This window comes from Eublepharis macularius, chromosome 17 (genome assembly GCF_028583425.1).
Source record: "Eublepharis macularius isolate TG4126 chromosome 17, MPM_Emac_v1.0, whole genome shotgun sequence".
Lineage (NCBI taxonomy): Eukaryota > Metazoa > Chordata > Lepidosauria > Squamata > Eublepharidae > Eublepharis > Eublepharis macularius.
The window spans coordinates 5,083,030-5,105,556 of NC_072806.1; the positions used below are offsets into that span (position 1 = coordinate 5,083,030).

General features: G+C 50.7%; 2 protein-coding genes across 10 annotated transcripts in view; one reads left to right on the plus strand and one right to left on the minus strand.

Moving 5' to 3' along the window:
- Positions 1 to 5,985, plus strand: part of NOC2L (NOC2 like nucleolar associated transcriptional repressor) — a 71,002-nt gene extending 65,017 nt beyond the window's left edge. The window contains exons 18-19 of the mRNA XM_055001083.1: positions 1,071 to 1,199; positions 3,616 to 5,985. Coding sequence (XP_054857058.1) covers positions 1,071 to 1,199; positions 3,616 to 3,746 — 260 coding nt within the window. The 3' untranslated portion in view covers positions 3,747 to 5,985. The remainder of the gene's footprint in view (positions 1 to 1,070; positions 1,200 to 3,615) is intronic.
- SAMD11 (sterile alpha motif domain containing 11) overlaps positions 5,672 to 22,527 on the minus strand; it is a 180,895-nt gene continuing 164,039 nt past the window's right edge. For all 9 annotated transcript variants that reach the window (XM_055001074.1, XM_055001075.1, XM_055001073.1 and 6 more), the window contains 3 exons: positions 13,915 to 14,039; positions 8,383 to 8,493; positions 5,672 to 6,663 (listed from right to left, as the gene is read on the minus strand). In XM_055001074.1, coding sequence (XP_054857049.1) covers positions 6,412 to 6,663; positions 8,383 to 8,493; positions 13,915 to 14,039 — 488 coding nt within the window. In that variant the 3' untranslated portion in view covers positions 5,672 to 6,411. The remainder of the gene's footprint in view (positions 6,664 to 8,382; positions 8,494 to 13,914; positions 14,040 to 22,527) is intronic.

The following is a 22,527-nucleotide window of genomic DNA, read 5'->3' on the forward strand; positions in this document are numbered from 1 at the left end:
CGCATCACCGGTGACCTTAGTGGCAGCCGGCACTTCTCTGCCGCAGTCCCTGCTGCCTCCATAATCCGTCATGTAAGGATTCCCAGAACTGCTGTTAAGGATTTTGCCACCCTTTATTAAAAACGGCTAGCTAAGCAGCAAATCCTCTATTCATAACTTGCTAATATGGCAGCTTGCAGTTTGCCAAGCAGAGAAGCATGGGGGCAGCTGCCAATCTCCCTCCCCCCCCCACTGCAGTCTGAGGCTTCTTAAAATTATATGTAGAGGACTTCACAGCCTGTTGCATGTGTGAATTAATTTGATCTCTGCTAGAGTCCTGTGAAAAAGGAGACCGTGATTTAGCATTGAGTTAAGTATTGCTTTAGTATTGAATTAAGGATCATTTCTTCCTGTATTGTCCATCCCTCCGCTAGAGGTCCTCTTCTCAAATCCTGCTCTCCGTGTTCCCACCTTCAGAGGTGAGATAGATGGCGTGACCAAAGACAGAGCTTTTTCAGTGGCGGCACCTCGCCTGTGGAATGCCCTCCCCCTTGAAGGTTGGCTGCTGCCGACTTTGCTCTCCTTTAACCACCAGGGGCCGCCGTAAGTCAGATATGACCTGAGGGCACTCTCCACTAGACCAGGCCAAAACATCTCTTTACCTGGGCTTTTAAACTAAGGATTACCATTAATTATATGTGTTTTACGGTCTGCTCCTGGCTTGTGGACTTTGATCAATATCAGTTCAAACTGCCCTGTTTTATGCGCTGTTATGCCTGGGCTTGCTTTTTATTAGCATGATTTTGCATTGGCTTGGGGTTGTTTTATTGGTATGATTTGTTTTTATTGTTCTTACTGTCTGTTTTGTTTTGTTGCTGTGAGCTGCCTCCAGCAAGGCTGGAGAGGCAGTGTGGAAGCTTTCTAAGTAAATGAATAGATGTTTTAAGAGGGCCATTTTTTCAGAATTCGGTATGCCGGACTACACCCTTTACTCCTTTTTGGACTGTTTCAATGTCTTTGCCCTTGTGTAGGTTTGGCCCCAGTACCTCTGAGTGATTTTTTTTGTTCTTGTTGCTCTTTTAACAATGTAGAAAAATCAAAGTTCAAGAAGCCAGAAGGCATCCTAGACGGCAGCAGCGAAGAAGAGGATGACGAGGAAGGACATTATGAAGTGGAAGATGACGATGAAGAGGAGGAGGAAGAATCGAGTGATTCAGATGGTACGCTGTGGCTGTCTTGGAGATGGGTGTGCCGTGTGTGTGTGTCTCTCTACAACAGGCAGTTGTTTTCATGCTGCTGCCTGGTGTGGGATCAGAAGGCAGCAGTTACCTTTTTTGTGCCGATGGATCAGGAAACGTAGAGTCCTTCCCCTTCGCCTTTCTCCCTCCCCGCCCTCCCCCAAAACAGAGAGCAGATGAGCCAGGCAAACAGCCTATTTGCACTCCCCACTTGCCAAAACGAGCGAACCCTACATTTGCCCAGGTGGCTTGTACACCTGTACAGGAAGGATGTTGCTGCAGCTGTTGAAATGGCCGAGTGAGTGAGCCAGTCTACAGGGAGGTCTTTTTTGTGAGGGGAAGTCTAAGCCCCCCCCCCCCCCGTTTTTTAACTTGGTACTTTCTGGTTTTTCTCAGTAGCGTGTGACCTGCTGCCACCGTGACATCCACGACCTTAGCAAGGCTATGGGGCCACCCCAAAAGGGAGTCATCACTAATGACAGCAAATGTTCAAATTTGTCTCCCCGCTCCCACCCAACATCCTCTGAGAGAAGCAGAGGAGGAGGAGGGAAGCCCTCATCCATTTGGCCAGAGCAGATAAGCGGGCGGTTTCTGTGCCAGCTGTTTCTTCTTGGCAGTGCTGGCTTCTCAGCTGGGTCAGCTGATGGCCCAGCTGGCACTTAAAGTGGCACTAAGGGGTGGGCGGTGGTGGTGACAGCAGCAGTTTCGTCTTGGCTGGTTATCCAAGTGAAAAATCTCCGCCAGGAGAAGCTCGCTCGTCAGCAACGCTGGCAGTTCTGGCTGTCCTCTCCCATTATCAAGCAGCGCGCTCTCGTCTCTCCCTCTCTGCGAGAGCAGACAGTTAAGGGCAAAAGCCCTGTTTGGAAGCAAGATCTGGGAGGGAAGGAAGCACCTGCCACCCTCGCCCTCCTTCCGTTACCCAACACGATTTCTTCCCTAGCTTCGAGGAGAAAATAAGACGGAAAGAGCGAGCGCCTTGCCCAGTCGCCGAGTGATTCACTGTGGCAGATGGCAGAGGGTTGGCATACGAGCCTCGGTGCCGTTGCCCAGAATAGATGAGCGGCGGAGACGGGATCTGACAATAGCTGAGAAGGCTTGGCGGCATTTCCTCGCCTGCTCTTGGAGCTGTTTATCTCTGGGGCCGCTGAGGACGGCAAGGCGAAGGCTGGGGGGAAAGTTTCCTCAGCTGCCTCTCTCTTAACGCTGTGAACACACGCTGAAGCCAAGCACTCAGTCAGCCTTGTTTTATTTATTTAAATATTGTTTACCACTTGGCTCATTGAGCTCAGCAAGAAAAGTTGAGGCAAAGAAAAGCCCATTGCTTCAGTAGGCGTCTCGTGTGTGCATCAGCAACAGCGTATCGGTTGGTCCAGTAAACAAGAGTGCCAAACCTCACATCTTGTCCTCTGTACAGAATCTTGACCTCCACGGCGCAATCCAGCGTGACAGCCAGTGAGGCCTAGCGGTTATAGGGTCAGGCTAGGCTCTTGGAGACTCAAGTTCAAATCCCAACTCTGCCATAGAGGCTCACTGGATGACCTTGGGCCGGTCACACCCTCTCCGCCTTACAGGGTTGTTGTGAGGATAAAATGGAGGAGAGGAGAACGATGTGAGCCGCTTTGGGGAGAAAAGCGGGGTATAAATGAAGTAAATAAATAAATACCCCTGCCTGCATGACGGATCAGGCCACACGTCAGAGAGGGGCATGGAAGAACTACAGTGCTGATACGAGCCTGCCATTTGGTACCAGGGGGTCGGAGAGTTTCTCCAAAGTGCAGTGGACCCTTGAGCCTCATGATGTGAGCTGCCTATTCCTCCAAAGGCTCAGCTTAAACTGGGAATCTTAAAGCCTTAGTTGGCCTCCTTGGTGCGCAAGTTTAATCTCGATACCCCAAACAGATGTGTGGCCTCCAGCCTGGGCCGAAGGGCTCAGCGGGCACGCTGTGCATCACTCCCCTTGCGTTAGTGCATGGTAACGTCCAGGGTAGCGTCGTTGGTTGCATTTGCCCATCCAGGGCTAAAGAATAGGGCTCGCTTGCCCAAGGTCAGCTCCCCTTTCAGAAAAAGGAGGCCCCTGCGGCCGAACTAACCCTTTGAGCTCAAATCGCAGTTAAAAAGAGCAGCGTGTATTTTGTTGCGAAGGGAGGGGGGCGGGGTAACTTGGAATCCTTCCCTCCCTTTAATAGCGTTCCAAATGGCTCTGTTCGCTGCGCCTCTCAGCTGTGGTGCGGGAGCACAGGTGTTTGTCCGCTCCCTCGGCTATCTGAGAGATGCAGCATGCCGATAAATTAATTAGTGCTTGTGATTAATTAGCAATGAGCTGCCTGTGCCTGCCTCCTTCCCCCCTCTTCCTGATAAGGCAGGATTTACACCTCTCTTCTCTCCCTTCCATCCGCAGGGGGAGGCGAAGGGGCGAGGCGGCGCGAGGGTGTCCAGATGCAGCTGTCTTGGGCAGAGCGGCAGCAGCTGGCCCAGGGACCAGAGGATGTCGTCGAAGACTTGGACCTCTCCGATGAGGATGCCAACTGACAGCCGAGTGGAGGGACCGATGGGCCAGCTATTCCTGGTGGGGGCGGGGGGGGGGGAGTCTGGTTAAGCGGTGGGGAGCGGAGGACAAGCTTGTGCGCTGGGCCGAGGGAAGGAAGAATTGCTTTAGAGAAGCCGCCAGAGACACCGCTTGGAACCTGAAAATCTTCTCCAGCCAAGGATTATGCTTCAGGGAGAAGTGCAGTAAAATTTGTGGTTACAGCGGGGGCAGTAAAGCAGCTCAGCTGAAGTCATAAAAGGCCCTTGTTAAAATCTGCCACTTTTAACTAATGGGGGGATAGGGGGGATTGGAGGCGCTACGCTCGCCAAGTTCCTGTTTTTTGGGGGGGGGCGTTAATAGTGGCCCCGGCCTGCTGTTCTCCCCCCTCCCACAGCCTGCAGATCAGTTTGTCCTTTGCACACGTACGCCCCATCCCGGCAGGGAAGAGCCACAGGGTCACAGCTTCAGCCCTCCCCTCTTGGCACCCTGCCTGTTGCAGTACTTCCCCTGTGCTTTATGGGAGGGGGCAGCACGGGCTGCTTGTTTTCCTGCAGTGCCCCTTGCCCTCTCAAAATGCCACCCCTGGGCAGAGCTTTGCAAAGCAGATGTCGAGAAGGCGAGGGTTAACAGCTCAGCATGGGTCAGGTTTCCTCCTTTTCATGGAAATGTCTCTCCCCTGCTGCTCTCGGAATCTGCCCAGTTCTGTTTTTTATTGGTACACAAGGTTCTTTCCAAGCAGTTGGGAGGGGGGCGCTCTTGGCCTGAATACCCGCCCCTCATCCTACCTCTTCTTCTCCTGCCCCCTACCTCCTTGGAAACCCTGCTTGCAGCAGAGGCCAACGTCCTTGTTTGCCAGAAGCACCCCCTCCCCCCCCCAAAAAAAACTCCCCTCAGTTTTTGTGAGAACACTCAACCTAAATATTTTGCAGCAGAGAGCAACGTCTCAGCATCTGTGAGTAAGCTAGGCAAAACCTGTTTTCCTTGAGCTGCCAGCCACAACAGGCAGAGGAGGCTGTCATGAGTCGAGCAGTTCTGTAGGGGATGCAAGGCTGGCCGCTTAGAACAGTGGTAGCGTTTGTACACCACTTACCCCACAGAATGCTAGTGACCGTGGTGCACTACGAAGACTGGTGCACTGAGAAACCTGTTACAGGTGAGAGAGAGAATGTGTGAGTAGGGTCAAGAAGCTGGGAACCCCCCTCCATATTAATAGGAGCCATTTAGCCTCTGGATTATGTCCTAGTCCTAAACATAATTATTGCTTCTCGTATGAGGAAGCGTGAAGCCCACGTGCAGACAATTGCACTCCCCTGTGGCAGAGTCCCCTTCTCTGTGCCTTTTGTCAAGCCAAACTTAAGTGCCCGTCTTGCTGTCAGTGTCTGGCATTTTTCTGCAACACGCTTTTCATGAAAAGAGGGCTATTCCTTCCTTGTTTTGGAAAGTACACAGCGGGGCAGGCGAGCCACCATTTTATAAATTAAGTGATTTCTTTTTTTTATTATTATTATTTAAATTGATTTGCTGGAAAGCATTGGCCTTGGTGTGACGGATAATGACCATTTACAATATATAAAGAAGCGAAGGTACCACCAAGCTAAATTTTCCTTCTTTTTGTTTGCATTTTCAAAAAGAAAAGTAGAACGTGCATTGTTTGAAAACAAGAAGGGCCAGGAAGAAAGAGAGAGGGAGATGGACAAGCATCAATCACTTGATTGTTTACCACCACTATACAAATCGCATGGGGTGGTGGCAGCGGTTAATGTGAGCCTGAAGGGAGGGGGGCCTCACCTGGGCACCTGTCAACTAGTCATGGGGCCAGGTCAAATGTGCAACTCCACCCTCTACAACAAGCTCTGCCCCCATCAGTATCCACACGCAATCACACACACATTCCCCACACACAAAACAAAATTAAAATTAAAAGCCCGTCTTCTGTACACACGCTGTCGAGGGAAGGGAGATGTTATGCCTATGTCTGCCATGTTTCTCCTCATCTCCCCGTCTTCCCCAATGCTGTATTATTATTATTATTATTATTTTTCCTCCACAAAAAATAACCCAGTTCGTGCAGGGCCCGGTGAGGAGAGACTCCACCACAGTCGATCTGCAAGGTTCAAGCAGCAGAACCCCTGGTGATACAGGTTTTTTAAAAATAAAAATAAAAAACAAACCACCTCGCCGCTCCACAGAGCCGCCTGCGCTGTACCATCCAAACTGAAGTAAACACGGACCATAACCTTGCCTTGGGTCAGTCAGTTTTGTCTTTGGTATTGTTTAAAAAGTTGTTAGCAATGCATAGACACCCTGAAAGAGGACCTGTGGACAGGATCCAGCGAGGGACAGGTTTTGAATGCGGAGGAGTTTCTTCGCCGCTTGGGAGCGAAGGGGCGCCCGGAAGGTCTGGGTCTCTCCTCTAGAGTTGGGTTTCCGGGAAGGCAAAGAAGGAAAAAAAAGAGTTCCGCTTCTTCAACTGCCATCTGACCCTTTGAATTGCTTCCAAGAAATCTTTGGATTGGTTTCCTGTCCTCTCTTAAATCCCAAAGTTGAATGCGGTTCTTTAAAATGGGCCCCCCCACCACCAACCCAAGCTTCAGAGGGTCTCGGCTTTTCAAGCAGCAGCTTTCAGTTCTGGCAGCCCGATGACCAACCTGGAGGGGTGGAGGGCAGTTAAGATGGCGGCTTGGTGGTGTCATTGAGCGCGGCCAACAGGGAGGGGTTCCCATTTTCCTGCTTTGGTGAGATCCGGCTGGCTGGCATAAGGGAGCTGTTGTAAGGAGAGGAGGCCATGCTTCCAGTGGAGGAGGGCCGCAGGTCAGCGGGAGGCAAGTCGCGGTCTGTGGGACGCAGGCCTGGGGGCTGCAACGGGAAGGCCATGGGGAAGCTGGCCATGTACAGCACGCGGCCAATTCTCTTGGCAACCTGGGGGCAGAAATGGAAAGCCAACATATGAGATGCGGGATCCCAAGGTGGGCATCGGGCACACACACTGCACAACAGGATGAACAAGACAAGCTACGCTTTTTACATTAAAAAGAAATAAACCTCCACCTCCTTAAGATAAAGGTTGTCCCAATGGCTGAAGTTCCAAGTGACCAAGAAATGGCACTTGGGTCAAGGCTATCCAGGCGGGGGCCTAAGTTTTCCCATTTAGGTCGTGGGCCCAAACGTCCGAATTTTCCAGACGGTGGGAGCAGGTCTGGGTGAGCTCCCAACCTTGCCACTACTTTGTCCTCTTTTTGCTGCCACTTCCAGCCTAGTCCGTTGCGCTTTGACGGAATGACCCACCCTTTTCATACCTCTTCTGCTCCCCCTCCCCAGGCATTTGGGGGCAGCCTGCGGTACAATAAATACACTTAGCAGAGGCGGGTATGAGCTTCTCCCCTCTGCTTATGCCTCCCTCAGCCAGCAGCCATCTACGTTTGTTATATTATGTTAAAACAATAAGGGCAACTTTATTACTTTCCCTGCAGCCCTTACTGTTTACGAGGGGTCTAATAAAAAGGTTCTCTGGGCAATTGTTCCCTGTGGATCAATTCGGTAGGAAATAAAACTGATTCAAGGAGGGGGGTGGAAAAGGCAAGAAATCCAGGAGCAGCAAAACGCACCAGCTCTTGACTTGTGGTTTTGTGTGTGTGTGTGTGTGCGTGCCTATGCAGAGAAATCACAGGAGATTGCGGGGAGGGGGGGGGGTGAGGATCATAGCAGTAGCAGTAAAGATTTTAAAACAAACTATCATCCCCCCCCCTTCCCCAAGTTTTTCTAACCGCATAATACTCTGGTTGTTTTGGGTTAAATGAGAGCCCCTGTTTTTTATTGGCGCTTTAACTGAAACCAGATGTGTAGGTGCGAGAGCAGGAGAAGGGGGCTTTTTGGCACAGGATGGAGGGTGATTAATACAAGTCCACATTTCTGATTACCCGGGGAGGGGGGAAGAGATTCAGCAGCTGGGGAGAGGGCGGAGGGCACCAATGGTGCACGGTTGGGAAAAGACGGGGAACGTGAAGGGGAGGGAGAAACTAGGGCAAGGTGCGTGTCCGAAGGTCGTGGTGGGCTCAGAGGCTCATTTATCACTCCTGGGCAAAAGGACCACTCTGAACTCCCCCCTCCTCTTTGCTTGGTGTAGGAGTGCACAAGCTTTCAGGAGCTGTAATAGTTTGGTAAAGAGCTCACGTGCTGGTTGCGGTGCGTGTGGGTTGAAATGCACCAGAAAAATGGTTCACTGCGGGGCGGGGGGGAACTCTAGCACAGCCCTCCACATTAGGCACTCCGCACAGATGTCTGCTGCTAACAAGGGACACCGACACTGATCAGTTCCACATGGGCAGAGGAAGGAGTTGGGCTGTGCTATCTGGGTTGCTGGTGGGCGATACTGTTTTTAAACGCCCCCTTCCCGCCCTCCCAGCCATTTCAGGGTGAAAGAATCTTGTCTGATCCCTGTATTGCTACATTTCTGCTTGCAGGGAGGACCTGTCATCCTCTCCTACCCACAGTCATTTTGCTAGGATAGTTCCGTGATTTGGGCGGGGGGGGGGGGGGAGCTCAGCCTCAACAACTGTGCAAGGTATTGGTAGTTCAAGCCCTCCGTGGCCCAGAGAACTCGGGTCTTCTGTGCCAGCTGGTTGGGTGAGGTGCTCTTACCTGTGATCGGATCTTCAGCGCTGGCCCCAGTTTCAGCCCCATGTTGTTCAACAAATGTTCTTCCGTCAAGAGGGGCAATGTCTCGCCGTCAATGGCCTGTTCTCGGAAGACCTGGGAAGGGAAGGGAAAGTGCGCTGTAGAGAAGCGTAGGCCTCAGAACGGTGCTATTTGTGCAAGTTGGGCTTAAGCGGGATTGCTTCACGAGCCCTTTACCAACTCAGGCACGCGCTTGCAACCGCCTCACCATCTCAGGCTGGGTCATCGAGCTCCATACAGGCTCCGCAGAGGCACAGACAGCTTTCCTACCATGTTGCCTGAAATTCTGCAAGCGACCCAGAGTCTTTCAGCAAGCCAAGCCGGAACTAGGGTCTGTTTCATAAACTGGCACTCTTAACGTGAGGTTCCTCTCCCTCTTTGCTCCACATGCGCCCTGCTCCTTCCGAGGCAGAGGCTGCAGCAGAATCTGAACCTGCAACCACAATACCAGAGCGCAGAGGGTCTCTCAAGCACCTCCACATGTGCTGAGCATGGGTTAGTTTACCCAGGTAGGCCTTTTAGCTCTGCTAAGAAGTGGTTTAAATGACAGGTGCCCCCAGCTTTTCCCTGTGTGGTTAGGTGTCTAATCGCATGCTAGTAGACAAGTCCCTTTGTGTAAGGGAAGGGATTTGTGGTGTGAGTCCATACAAGGCAGACAGAGTTCTGGGTCTCGGTTCATCCAATTTAGTTAACAGGCAGTACGATACAAGGCAGATGGAGTACTTACAGACGTGCGTCTGCATGACTGACTAGGTTGGGTCTAACTGCAAAATGACGCTTACAGGCGTGCTGTTGCCACCTTTGCTTTTAAAAACAAAAAATCGCCCCTTTCCCTTCTTTGTCATTCCATGTTCTTTTTATAGCCAGGCTCTTCCAGCAAGGCCAGCCTTCAGTGCATCCCATCTTCCTACCCCGTGACCCAGCCAACCTTAATCGACTGGATTTCTTCCCTTCCGGAAGCCAGAAAGCGCTCTGCTTCTGCTGAGCTCCAGCCTCCCCAAAGCTCCTGTCAAGCTGCAGTGGAAGCGATGTGCCACGGAGGGACAGATGGAGGGTCCCTGGGGCGAAAGCATTGGGGTCGGGGGCTCTTGCTTTCCAACACAGGTTTGGCAGTGGGAGACTTTTTTCAATCCCTAATGCAAAAAGCTCTGGCCGCCAGGGTTCCCCCCCCCTTTCTTTTTTGCTGGCAGGAGCGGAGGTCAGCTCTGTGCCAGACCTCCCCAGCAGCTGCGGTTTTTGGAGGAGAGAAGGCAGACAGACAGCTCTGAAGCCCTGGGTCTCCCTGGCGGGCTGGCTTTCTCACACAGTAAAAACCTGTTAAAATGTGGAGCGGCTGCATAGATGCAGCAAATGCCTCCCTCTTTTAACTAGCTCTCCGCCAGACTCGCTTCCCCCTCCTCTGCCTCCCTTCACTGGCACAGGGTGTGGTGCTGACAGGGTCTTGTTTACCAAAGGAGCTGTTTTTCTGGATTGGGCCATCTGCTACGCGCTCCAGAGGGCAGCTCTGCCAGCTACTTCTACACTTTGGCACGCCGGGGAGTCCAGGCAGCTTCTGCAATCCACTTCCCTTTTAAGCTCAGCCTGTTCAGCCGTGAGGCTGCCATCCTGGAGGCAGTTAAATCGGGTGGCAAAGCTGGAGCCAAGGTGTGTGTGTTGGTACAACAGCTTTGTGCTGGTTCTGACAGCAGGATGCAACTCGTGCAAAGTAGCTTTGGTCTCAGGATATTGGTGAGCAGGGGAATGAAGGAACCCCACTTGACTAGCCTAAATGAAGAAAATCGTGCCGAAGTGTCCAAATGGGCTGAGAAATGCAGGCGTCTGGCAGTAAATGATGCCATTCCCGCCCCCCTTTTGCAGAATGAAGACTGATTCTACTAAGTGGGGTAGGGAGAGAAGGAACTTAGGGGGGCAATGAAGCCCCCGTCCTGCTGCTGGGAATCGTATTCAGACAGGGCTCTTGGCTCCTGAGCGTTAGCTTCAAGACAGGTGGCAGGAAAACAGCGAAGGGACATCTTGGAGCTTGCAGGTGTCTGGACTGTGCTCAGATGCCTTTCTCAGTGGCCCAGGGTGGGGGACCAGGCAACAGGGCACAGCGAAAGGGTCTGCACTGAAGCACGGTATATACTAAACATGCACGTACACACACGTACACCCATCTTCTCTTTTGCCCCCTTTCAGTCCCTGATTAAGAGCTCATCTGTTTGCTCCCAAGGCCTCTTCTCAGTCCCGGCCTCCCGCCATTGCTCAGGCTCCTTACTCTCCTCCAGTCTCGGTCTCTCTCCCAGCCCCCAACACTCAGAAGCAGCTTAACCCAGTCCCACAGGTGGCTTCAATGAAGCGTGCCACAAGAGGATTAGTGCCACGGGGTGGGAGGGCACAAAGGGGGATGCCCCCCCCCCGCTGCAAACCGCCACCCAGAGAGAAAACCTGGAGGGGAGGTCAGATTCTCTTGCCTGGCCTTTTTAAATGTATTTCCCAACTGGATGGGGATGGAAGGAGAAAGAAAGCTTTATGCGGAGAGGCAGGGAGAAAACTAACTGGGCCAGTACAATATTGAGGAAGGCAAAAGGCACATTGGCCAAAGGGCACCACTTCCACCCGGATGAGTGTGTGGAATCCTGACTGCACACTCTATGCATTTTGCACCCTTGATTTTACATTAGAAAACATTTGTGTTCTTCCTTTTTATGCCTGGAATTCTCTCCCCCCCAAACCCGCCCAGCTTTGCTGCATGCTCCTTCCCTTTCTGTTCCTTAAAAAGCCACCATCTATGGCAACTGAGCCCTCTGACTTAAGCCAACAGTCCCTACGACAAACTGAAACAACTACTAAATACATTTCTCTATATTTACCTCATCTCTTCACCTCTCCCTGCATGTGTCCCCCTTCCAATTGCTTTCCCTGTTGTTGAAATGTGGACTGGAAGCTCCTTAGGTACAGAGACCTTTGTTGGGATGCGAAACTCAGTGAAGTCTGCGACGTTTGAGGGCGTGAATATTTGATACACAGAGAGTCCCTTCAAGATCAGGAAGGGGGAAAAATCAGCCCAGCTTCTTTTTTGGCTCCTCACGTCCCTCTCAGTTTCCCGCAAAGGGGTGCAGCGGCTCTCCATCAGGCCCTCTCTTAATGACTGCTCCCAGACGCCTGATGAATCCGTGCCCTGAGCCGTTGGTGCACTCTCAATAGGGTGTTTATAAGAAGCTGACTCCGGAGCCAAAGGAACAGACTTGAGTTTTGTACACTGACCGGAGACCTCACACGCAGCCACTTCATGGACCCCGCCTGGCGTTGATGGATGGGGCGCTATTGCTCCAAAAGGGCTTTTGGCTCAAGGGGGTTGGGGGATTCCCCACCCCCACCCCAAGCACAGGATAATTAGCTTTCCACATATGCCATGCAGACCTTCAGGGCTCTTTCGCACGATTTTCAGACAAACTTGTCGAAAACGGATAATGCACCTAATGACAACGGCTAAACTTTTTTGCATTACAAACATCTGGATTTGAATGTACAGTTCTATATGGGAGTAAATTAAATGTATTTTTAAAGAAGTATTAAATGTTCCCCACTTGATCTGCCTCCATAACAACAACAACTTTCGATTTATACACTGCCCTTCAGGACAACGTAACATGCACTCAGAGCGGTTTACAAAGTATGTCGTTATTATCCTCAGGACAATCTCCCTTCAGCCCGATCATCTCTCTTTCTATAATAAAATATATATGATTTTACTGTTTTGTCTTCAGGGGGAGGAAATGCACTGGATGTGTACCGCCATGGATCTTTGTAAACGTTCCTCTTTCCCCCCCACACTCATAAGTGATTCTCTGGTGCCAAATGATTAAAAATGGGGAGGGGGGTGAGAGTCCAGCAGGAAAACGGAGACTGTGGGCCAAGCTACACATGACGAATGACACTTGAACGGCAAGTGGATTGAGTGGAGGGCAAGTGAACAGGGAGAAATACACTTGCCGTTCAAGTGTCATTCGTCATGTGTAGCTTGGCCCTCAGAATGTAAGGCAGTCAAGTCTGAACTACACATTTAGAGTGCAATCCTCAACAGAGTTACTCCAGACTAAGCCCATGGAAATAAATGGGCATAGACTGGAGTAACTCTGCTGAGGATTGTACTGTTAAGAGTGTGATGCACAAGCAGGATGTGATTCCACTGTTGAGGAATACTAATAGTAAGGCTATTCCATGACTTTGCAATGGGGCTGGAGACATGCTGAGAATGTGGCGTTCCCCTTCCTGGGAAACCTGGCTCTCTCTCTCTCTCTTTTTTTTAAAAAAGAGCCAAAAGCTGTTTATGACTGCAAAGGCCCGTTTCAAAGGGGTGAGTAATGCCACCTGAAACCTCAGAAGCCACAGGGGTCGCTGAATGAGATTTCCAGTGCAGCGTTGGGATAAACTATGCGAAATAGGATCAATTATGCCAAATAACACAAACTGCAAAAAATAAATAATGCTCAGTGTCGTTTTTTTATACAATCTCCGGCATTCCTGAGCACACAATCTGAACAAGCCACTTTCTTCAGCGTTGGTTATATGCAGCTGTGTGAATGACCCTCCACAAGGGCTAGCACCGTAACTCTCTGGTGTAGTGGTTAAGAGCGGCAGGACTCTAATCTGGAGAGCCGGGTTTGATTCCCCACTCCTCCGCTTGCAGCCAGCTGGGCGACCTTGGGGCAGTCACAGCTCTCTCAGAGCTCTCTCAGCCCCACCCACCTCACAGGGAATTGTTGTGGGGATAATAATTTAATTTATTAGATTTGTATTCCACCCTCCCCACAACAGCAGGCTCAGGGCGGATCACAATTTACACACACAGTTAAAATTACATCAGTTCATACCATTTAAGACCATAAATTAAAAACAACCCAAAATTAAGATACATAAATATATCTATCTACACATATACACACAGCAGCACAGTAAAATGCACTATACATAGGCACAGGGCACAGCCCAACAGAGGGAGATATCACCAGTCGGGAGGGCACAGCCCATACTCAACCAGATAGGGGGGCTCCACCTAGCACCAACCATACGCCTGGCGAAACAGCTCTGTCTTACAGGCCCAATGGAAAGATAAGTCCTGCCGGGCCCTGGTCTCATTAGCCAGAGCGTTCCACCAGGCTGGGGCCAGGACTGAAAAAGCCCTGGCCCTGGTCGATGCCAGGCGGGCCTCCCTGGGGCCAGGGACCTTCAGGAGCGAAGAGTCCTTTGGGGTTCATATGGGGAGAGGCGATCCCGCAGATATGCCAGTCCCAGACTGCATAGGGTTTTATAGTAACGACATACTTTGTAAACCGCTCTGAGTGGGTGTTAAGTTGTCCCGAAGGGCGGTACATAAATCGAATGTTGTTGTTGTTGTTGTTGTTACTGGCCTTGTTCATCGGTAGGAAAGAGGGTGGGAACAGCAGCTGCCTGGTTTGTCCTTTCTTCCCTTCTACCCACCACGGCCATTGGAGAGAAGCCGGGGATTTTTACCTGAGTGTACTCGGCACAGCCGGACAAGCTGCCCACAAAGTTGCAGACATCTTCGACCGTCCATTTGCTGACATCCTCCAGGGATGGGCTTTCTTCCCCATCTAAAAAGAGACCTCCCATGGTGCCTGGATTGAGGAAAGAGCAGAAGGGAGAAAGTTTTATGCTTTGGAAATGGGGGTGGGGTGGGGGAGAGAGAAGAGGAAACATAAATCATGAAATTGCCTGCTGGACGGCCACTGCTGGCCTCTCGAAGGCAGTATTTCCTCCAGCCACACATCCATCTTTAATGAACTGTCAATTAAAACACCAGGCAGGGTCAATTAGTGGGCCACGGCCTCCTGAAGGTTCCTAGCCTTGGGGTGGGGGGAGAGAATGACAGTGGGAGGGGGGAATTTGGGGAGGGGGGTAAGGCACTGGTTCAAATAATGACTTCAATGTGTTTTAATGTCCTTCAGCTGCAGCGACGGGAAGGGGGAGGGCCAAAGAGCAACCCAAAAACCCGCCTGCAGCGAGGTTCTCCGTCCGCCGCTCTGAACAGCAATCAGTCCTGGCAACTCACAGTCCTCCCGGAGTTTCTAATTGCTCTGCTCCGTAAGAAACAAGCTAGCTTCGGAAACACCGACGGCCCCAACCAACCGGAGGATGTGCATGCATCCACGCCCATGTAAGCCTGTTTCAAGGAAGCAAACCTGGGCCGTTTTCCAGATGGCTTACCTGCCTCTGGAACGTCGCGCCATGTTGCGGGGAAAACATGAAATATCGCGTTTTCTCGCACGAGTTTTGTGCGACATCGTGTGATGTCGCGCAAAACTCGCGCGAGAAAACGCGATATCTCGCGTTTTCCCCACAACATGGCGCAACGTTCCGGAGGCAGGTAAGCCGTCTGGGCTGGGATGTCGTGGGGAAATGGGCTCCTTTCCCACCTCCTCCACCATCATACTGCGCAACAGCCTTTGACTGAAGGGTCACAACCCTGAACCAATTCCCTGAAGCAGTTTCCTTAAAAGGAACATTTGAAGTTGCATTATATGAGCGCAGACCATTGATCCATCTAGCCCAATACCATCTACGCTGAATGCCCCTCCAGGGTCACTTTTCCAGCATCTGCTATCTGAGTCCTTGAACTGGAGGCAGCCAGAGGCTTTCTGCCTACAAAGTTTAGGCTTTACCTATTGGCTACGGCCTTCCTCCAACATGTATGTCCGGACAGCTGAGACGCTATGTTCCTGATGAAGCACACCTCCCTAATGCCCAGAGATGGTGTACTTCGAATGCATGTCAAACTGAGAACCCCCTGCCTGCAGAGGAGATGCTAGAACAGGGACTCATATAGAGAGACAACCTGCTGTCTCCACTGAATATGGGTAATTCTGCCACATCTCGGTCAATTTAGAGGAAACAATTGAACATTCTGTCACTGATACAGACTGATTGGAAGGGTTGTAGGGGCACGGTTTTGGGTCATGCAGAGACACACCAGGCAGACTCCTTTTCATGGGAGCCACAGTTTGGAGAATTACTGGCCTGACGGTTTATTCTAACTTTTCTAACACTATCAATTTACGCAGCTGCACCCAATATCATGTCTGCAACAGGCAATCTTGGAGAGAGGAAAGTTCTAAAAAGAACAACTTTGTTTCTTGGATATTAGGTCAAAATAAAAAGTGAGGAATAGAAACTTGCCTTTTCACTTAAAAAGCAAAATCACCCTGCTTTTCCCTGCCTGGCACCCCCCCCCCCACCAGTGGCTCCCAAGATTGCTTGTTAGAAGTGAGGGCAGGGGCTGGCTGGGAAGTGTGTACTGGGACAGATGGTAGAAGAAGCTCGTAGGGAACTATTGCAAATGGAGCTCACCAGGACACACGCTATATATGATTAGGCACAGGGCTCATTTCGAAGAGGAACGTGCAGGAACGCAGTTCTGGCAGTTCCCCAAAGAGGCCACATGTCAGGTGGCCCTGCCCACCTGACTCTCGGCCATTTTGGGCCCGTTTCGGCCTGGATTGGGGCCAAAACGGCCTGGATCGGGCCTCTGACGGGTGGTGGATCACTCTCCCACTCAGCAGCGGCCTGATCCTGACCATTTTGGGCCCCTTTTCAGCCATTTTCAGCCCCTTTTTTGCCATTTTGGGCCCAATTTCGGCCCTGAATGGCCAGGATTGGGTCCAAAGCAGCCAGGATAGGTGACGTCAGGGGGTGTGGCATATGCAAATCAGTTATGCTAATGACACACTTCCGGTGGTGTCAAGGGCCATGGCATATGCTAATGAGTTATGCTAATGAGTTCCTCCAGCTCTTTTTCTATGAAATGACCCTTGATTAGGAGTCTTGGGTTCGAGATCAATCTGGCATGTGGGCCTTGTATTCCCTCTCCTGTGTTTCATGCCGTGGATGAACTCTTGTGCCGAACGGCTCCCAGTGATGGCAGACAGCTCATTACATAGCGACTAGGGAGTCTGGGGTTCAAATCCTCACTCAGCCATGAAGCTCATCTCACCTACTTCACAGGGTAGTTGTGAGGATATAACAGAGGAAGGAATAACCACATAAGGTCCTTGGAAGGGGTGTGTGTGAAAATATAATCGAAGGAGAGAATATAGCTGTCTCTCCTAGGACTCAAAAACAGGAGACACAAAACTGTAAAATGATACCTGCTACTGAACCAATTTAGATCACTTATCAGAACTCTTTGTCAGTAAAACCTGAACAGCTGAGAAACTCCCAAGCTTGCACACTATCTGAGATGATCCAAGAGAAGATAAAGATGAGCCTACTTGCTCATCAGACGAAGTGTCCAGTCCAGGAAATTCCTGGTTGGTTTCCAGTTTCAGCAGCCAGGCCTTGAAGCTGCTTTTTGTGCCAAACACTGGGGAGGAGCTCCCCACTCCCACCCACCCCCACTCCCTGGTTTGGAAGAGCAACTTTGGCTTGGTAAATACAGGAAGTGGAACTGAACTCAATTATTCCAGGCACAGCCAACGCTCCGGCGAGACGCCTCCATCTGCAGCCGTGGTGAGTGTCTCCAAGGGGATCTGGCAGTAACAGCCAACTGATTTCAAATTATCCACTTCCTCCTTCCAAAGGCAGGCCAAGGATCGCAGCTCGCCAAGCAATTAGGAATGAAGCCTCCTCCAGCCAGCAATCCGGCTTCTTTGGCCTTGACTCATTGACACTGGATTGGTATGAAGGCTCTCTAGATCCACAGGGCAGGGCAGCATTCAAGTCTAGCAGGGCTGTGTTCAAAATCAGGGAGCACTGGGGAGGGGGCAGAAATAGGGCCGTCAGTTTCCCCTCCCCGAACAGCCCTGTTCTGAGCACAAGCTGCCAGGCTGGGTCCTTCTCCAGCCGGAGAGCTGCACAGAACGCAAACGCCACCAGGGGTTAAAAAGGTAAAGGTAGTCCCCTGTGCAAGCACCGAGTCATTACTGACCCATGGGGGGGACATCGCATCATGACGTTTTCTTGGCAGACTTTGGTTACGGGGTGGTTTGCCGTTGCCTTCCCCAGTCATCTACACTTTACCCCCAGGAAACTTGGTACTCATTTTACCGACCTCAGAAGGAGGGAAGGCTGAGTCAACCCTGAGCCGACTACCTGAACCCGTCTTCCACCAGGATCGAACTCAGGTCGTGAGCCGAGCTTGGGCTGCAGTACTGCCGTTTACCACTCTGCACCACGGGGCTCTGACCCTATACGCAAGGATCGGGGAAAGCCTGAAATTCTAGCCTGGAAAACTACAGGTACCTGCACGGCCCTCCTCTCTGCCAAATCAGGTTAACATGCCGTCCCCTAAAGTCTGACCCTGGGACACACTAGAAAAGAGCAAGAGTCCAGTAGCACCTATAAGACTAACAAAATTAGCAGTAGGGTATGAGCTTTCGTGAGCCACAGCTCACTTCTTCAGTGGGGCACACTATTTTTTGTGAACTGAAAAGGGCAGCACATCCACACTCCAAAAGACTCCTTTCTAAAGCATGAAAGAACTGGATTATAAAAGTGACATGCAGAGATGCACTGGGCATGCTCTTCTGAGGGGAAATAATGCTGTTGTGTCTCTCTGTCTGGGGAATGGTTGAATGTTCCAAACATACCTAATACAAAGATGTGGCAGAATTATGCCCACCAGTGGAGGCCGGTTGGAGAATGGCAAGCACAGAGCAGTAACTCAGGCAGAGATTCAGGGGCCAGCCTCCTCGGTGGATGAACACTTTTGAGGTGGGCCTCTAATTGACAGAGGACCTCTGCGGGTGCTCAACCATCCAGCATTGCTTCCTCTGCTTTCACATCCCACTGGCCAGCAGCGTGAGTCGGCTGACATTGCAAAATTTCCTCTGCCTTTGCATGAAGATCTGATCAGCTGTAGAAGGACTCCGCTAGTGCACCTTAACAGCAACCCATTTCTGTTTTTCTATGCATGCAAATCCTGGTTGTCACCTGGGTGTGCTCACACACTGGCAACCCACTGGCTGAGCTGCCGGGATGTCATGGAAAGTCCACACTCTTTCTAACTACTGCAGGGAACCAGTCAGCAAACGAATACGGATGGAAGCGGCGCAAGCAAACAGCTGAGTCAGGATCTGGAACTGGGGTCCACAAAACCAGTTGCCAGGGGCAACCTGACATTTAATTTGGGCTATCGCTTCCTCCCGTACCCAGTGAGAGAGCGGAGTCCTCCACCCTTGCCGAGGAAGAAAGGAACCTCCCGCGCTTTGTGCCAAACACTTTTTGGCATGCAAGATCTCCCCTCCACAAGTATTTTCCACGTGGCCACGCAAATACAGCCTCCGCCAAAATATTTATCTCGAGACAGTACATCCTCCCTTCTCTTGCCGCTCCGCTAGGAAAACCAGAACGTCTGCTGGCGGAGAAGTTTCCGAGCTACAGAGGAGGGCAGCAGGGAGGGGGGAAATGGAGCGCTTTATTGGCTGCTCCTGGAGCAACGAGAAGAGACACAAGATGCCCCCTTTTGCCAAAGTCAGCAGTCCCAGGCGAACCTCCAGAAGGCCAAACAAACACAGCCTTGCCGTGACCAAAGGAAACATCCCAGACTCAGCCAGCCAAGCCGAACAGAGTTGCCAGCATTTTCAGCACCCCCCACCAGCTTCCCCTCTCCCAGGCTCCAATTCTACAGAAATGATGGTGCCAATATACAAACAGAGGAGTTTCCGAGACACTGGCCACATTCATCGGATGTCGTGGTAAGGACCAAGGAGCTGAAATTCTACCCTTCAGCAACTCAGAATTCTCCAATCAAAGGTTCATAATCTAGCTCCAAAATCCTCAGCATATGAGCACCGAAAGTTTAATTTCATCACAAACAGAGAGAGACTGAAATTCGGTAACCAGAATGCTCAGGTGGGTCATATCCAAATTCTTTGGTGGTGGAGAGTGCTCTCAAGTCATAGCTAACTTATGGCGTCCTCTGGTGGGGTTTTCATGGCAAGAGACTAACAGAGGTTAGTTTGCAACCCTGGCCTTCGTTGGAGGTCTCCCATCCAATTACTTTAAAAAAAAAACCCAAATGTTATATTAAAAGTCCATTTCCAACACACCACTGACTTCCATGGCCCACAATCTCAAAGTTTCCATCCATTTTCAAATCTGGTAGACAGTAAGCCAAAAACCCCAGGGCTAAAAATCGAACTTCTGCACTACACATTTTCCAGTGTCTACAATAAATGTTAACCCCTGCTCCCTTGGCAGATAGGCAAGATTGTCCTTGCGTTGAATACATTACTCAAAAACGAGGTAGATTGACCTCATACCGAATGCTTATCTCTGGACAGTTGCTGACAGTCGGATTCTGAAATGCTTCTTGTTCCGATTTTGCAGAGTCAAGGCGGCACACAGCTATCTCCTGAATGGTCAGGTGCAGGGGTCATTTCGTAAAAAAAGAGCTGGAGGAACTCATTAGCATAACTCATTAGCATATGCCACGCCCCTTACCTTCACCGGAAGTGTGTCAGTAGTATAACTGATTTGCATATGTCACACCCCCTGACACACCCATCCTGGCTGTTTTGGACCCAATCCTGGCCATTCAGGGCTGAAATTGGGCCCAAAATGTCAAGAAATGGGCTGAAAATGGCTGAAAAGGGGCCCAAAATGGTCAGGATCAGGCTGCTGATGAGCGGGAGAGTGATCCACCACCTGTCAGAGGCTCGATCCAGACTGTTTCAGCCCCAATCCAGGCTGAAACGGGCCCAAAATGGCCAAGAGTCAGGTGGGCGGGGCCACTTGACATGTGACCTCTTTGGGGAACTGCTGGAATTGCGTTCCTGCGTGTTCCCCCTCGAAATGAGCCCTGGTCAAATGTGTGTTGTGCATTCCTCAATCAGTGGGAGGTGAATTTTGACCTTATACCACCCCCCCAATTTATTTATTTATTTATTTACTTTCGATTTCTATTCTGCCCTCCCCGACTAGCAGGCTCAGGGTGGATTACACTCTGCAAAGCAACACACTAAAAACTTACATTTTACAATTTTAAAACAACCATATAAAACAGCGCAATTTAAATATTTAAAAAGGTACAAAAAAGCAGCGCAGGAGTAGTCAGTTGATCCATCAGTCTGCCACCTGCTCCACCAAATTAAAATGACCTGCGTGGTAGGTTAAAACAGTTTGATGGCGGATGCCTCTAGAAGGGAGGGCGTTCACCTCTATTTGGCCAGTAGGGGCCCAGCTCAGCCTCAACTGTACGCCTGGCGGAACAGCTCGGTCTTGCAGGCCTGGCGGAAGGATAACAATTCCTGCCGGGCCCTGGTCTCGTTGGACAAAGTGTTCCACCAGGTTGGAGCAAAGACTGAAAAGGCCGTGGCTCTGGTCGAGGCTAAGCGGGCCTTTCTGGGGCCAGGGGCCACTAACGGTTGCTTGGCACCTGTTAAAAAAGGGTTCCTTGTAGAAAAAGAATTACCTCCTCGGAAGGTATTTGCGCTTCCTTATGAGTCAATGTTCTGGGGGTTTCCTGATTGGAAGGAGGTGACTCTAGAACAGTGATTCACGCAGGGACCAAAAACACAGCCTCCTCCAAAAGCTCGTAATGCCACCATATCTCAGTGGTCTAATGGAATAATTCAATTATACTCAATGGAGAGAAACAGCACGTTTACCTGCACCCAACAGAGGAAAGGCCAGAGCAATGAATCATGCAGAGACATAGCGGGCAGCCTCTTCTGTGGTTACCTAATTTGGATTCTTAGGAACCATTAACCATTCATTCATGCAAGCAGTTCTCAGCACTGGCAATACTAGACTAAGCGACCACAGGGAGTGGATGGGACGAAGGGGCAGCCGCAGCATAAAATTGTTTCCCTCCACGTTCACAAGATGACTAATCTCCTAGGTGGGCAGGTGACTAGACAATAGATCAGGCAGCCCTCATTGCACGGACCCATTTTGGAAGATGGTAAAGCCAGCTGTGAAAAGGAAAACGGCAAGTCCACATATGAGCTATCAATGGATTGGCAAGTTCTGTCCCAGAGAAGTCAAGACGAAGGTTATTACTGAGGTATACCTACTCTTCAGACTTATTAGCAGTTTGATCATGAGTGTTGGGTTTGTGGGTTATGAGAGCTAGACTAGCACTTGGAAATTCAGGTTCAAATCTCCACTCAGCCAAGAAGGTCACCGGGTGATCTTGGGTCAATTACAAACCTAAACTTCTTTACAAAGTTGATATGAGGACAAGACAGAAGAGAGGAGAACTATGTTAATCTCTGACTCCTTGGAGGATGGGGGCGGGGGATAAATTATGATAAGAGCTATACCCCCCTCCAAACTGTTATTCTAACAGTCGAAACACGAGACGAAATACCTAGATTCAACTCGTGTTCTCTTACCTAAAGGTTTGTCGGGAAGTGTAGGCGTCCTTGCAGCTTAAAGTTTAGCATTTACAGAGCAGCAGGGAGAAGTGCAGGTGTCCTTGTAGCTTAAAGTTTAGCATTTACAGAGCAGCAGAGAGGGACGTGCGGGGGGTCCTTGCAGCTTGAAGTCTCCTGGTGCAGCCAGGCATCGCTCTGCAGGGCCAGGCCGGGTGAGGGGAAGGGAAAATGCCGTGATGCACCTTAAGAGTGGGAGGAAAGGCGCCCCACGCCTGCACTTCCCTCCTCGCTGCACTGTAAATGCTAAACTTTAAGCTGCAAGGACGCCTGCACTTCCCGGTAAACCTTTAGGTAAGAGAACACGAGTTGAATCTAGGTATTTTGTCTTGTGTGTTTTGAGTCTATGAATTCAGAAAACTGATATTCGCTTCCAAAGGGCCATGAGGTCAAAGAAAACGTGATAGCTTTCCCTGTCATTTTATCACTCTCAGGCTGAAGTTGTATATGAATCTCTGGGACAATTATTGTTTTTGGCACGCAACTTGGCTTGTTTGCCTAAGTCATCTGGGCACATTCATCTGAGAATGCTTCCTCAGCTTTGCATGCCTCGTGCCTCTTATGGGGAGGAGCAGGGCTTTTTTTCAGCTGGAACGCGGGAGAATGGAGTTCCAGAACCTCTGAAAATGGTCACATGGCTGGTGGCCCCGCCCCCTGATCTCCAGACAGAGGGGAGTTGAGATTGCCTTCCGCGCCACCGAGCGGCGCAGAGGGCAATCTCAACTCCCCTCTG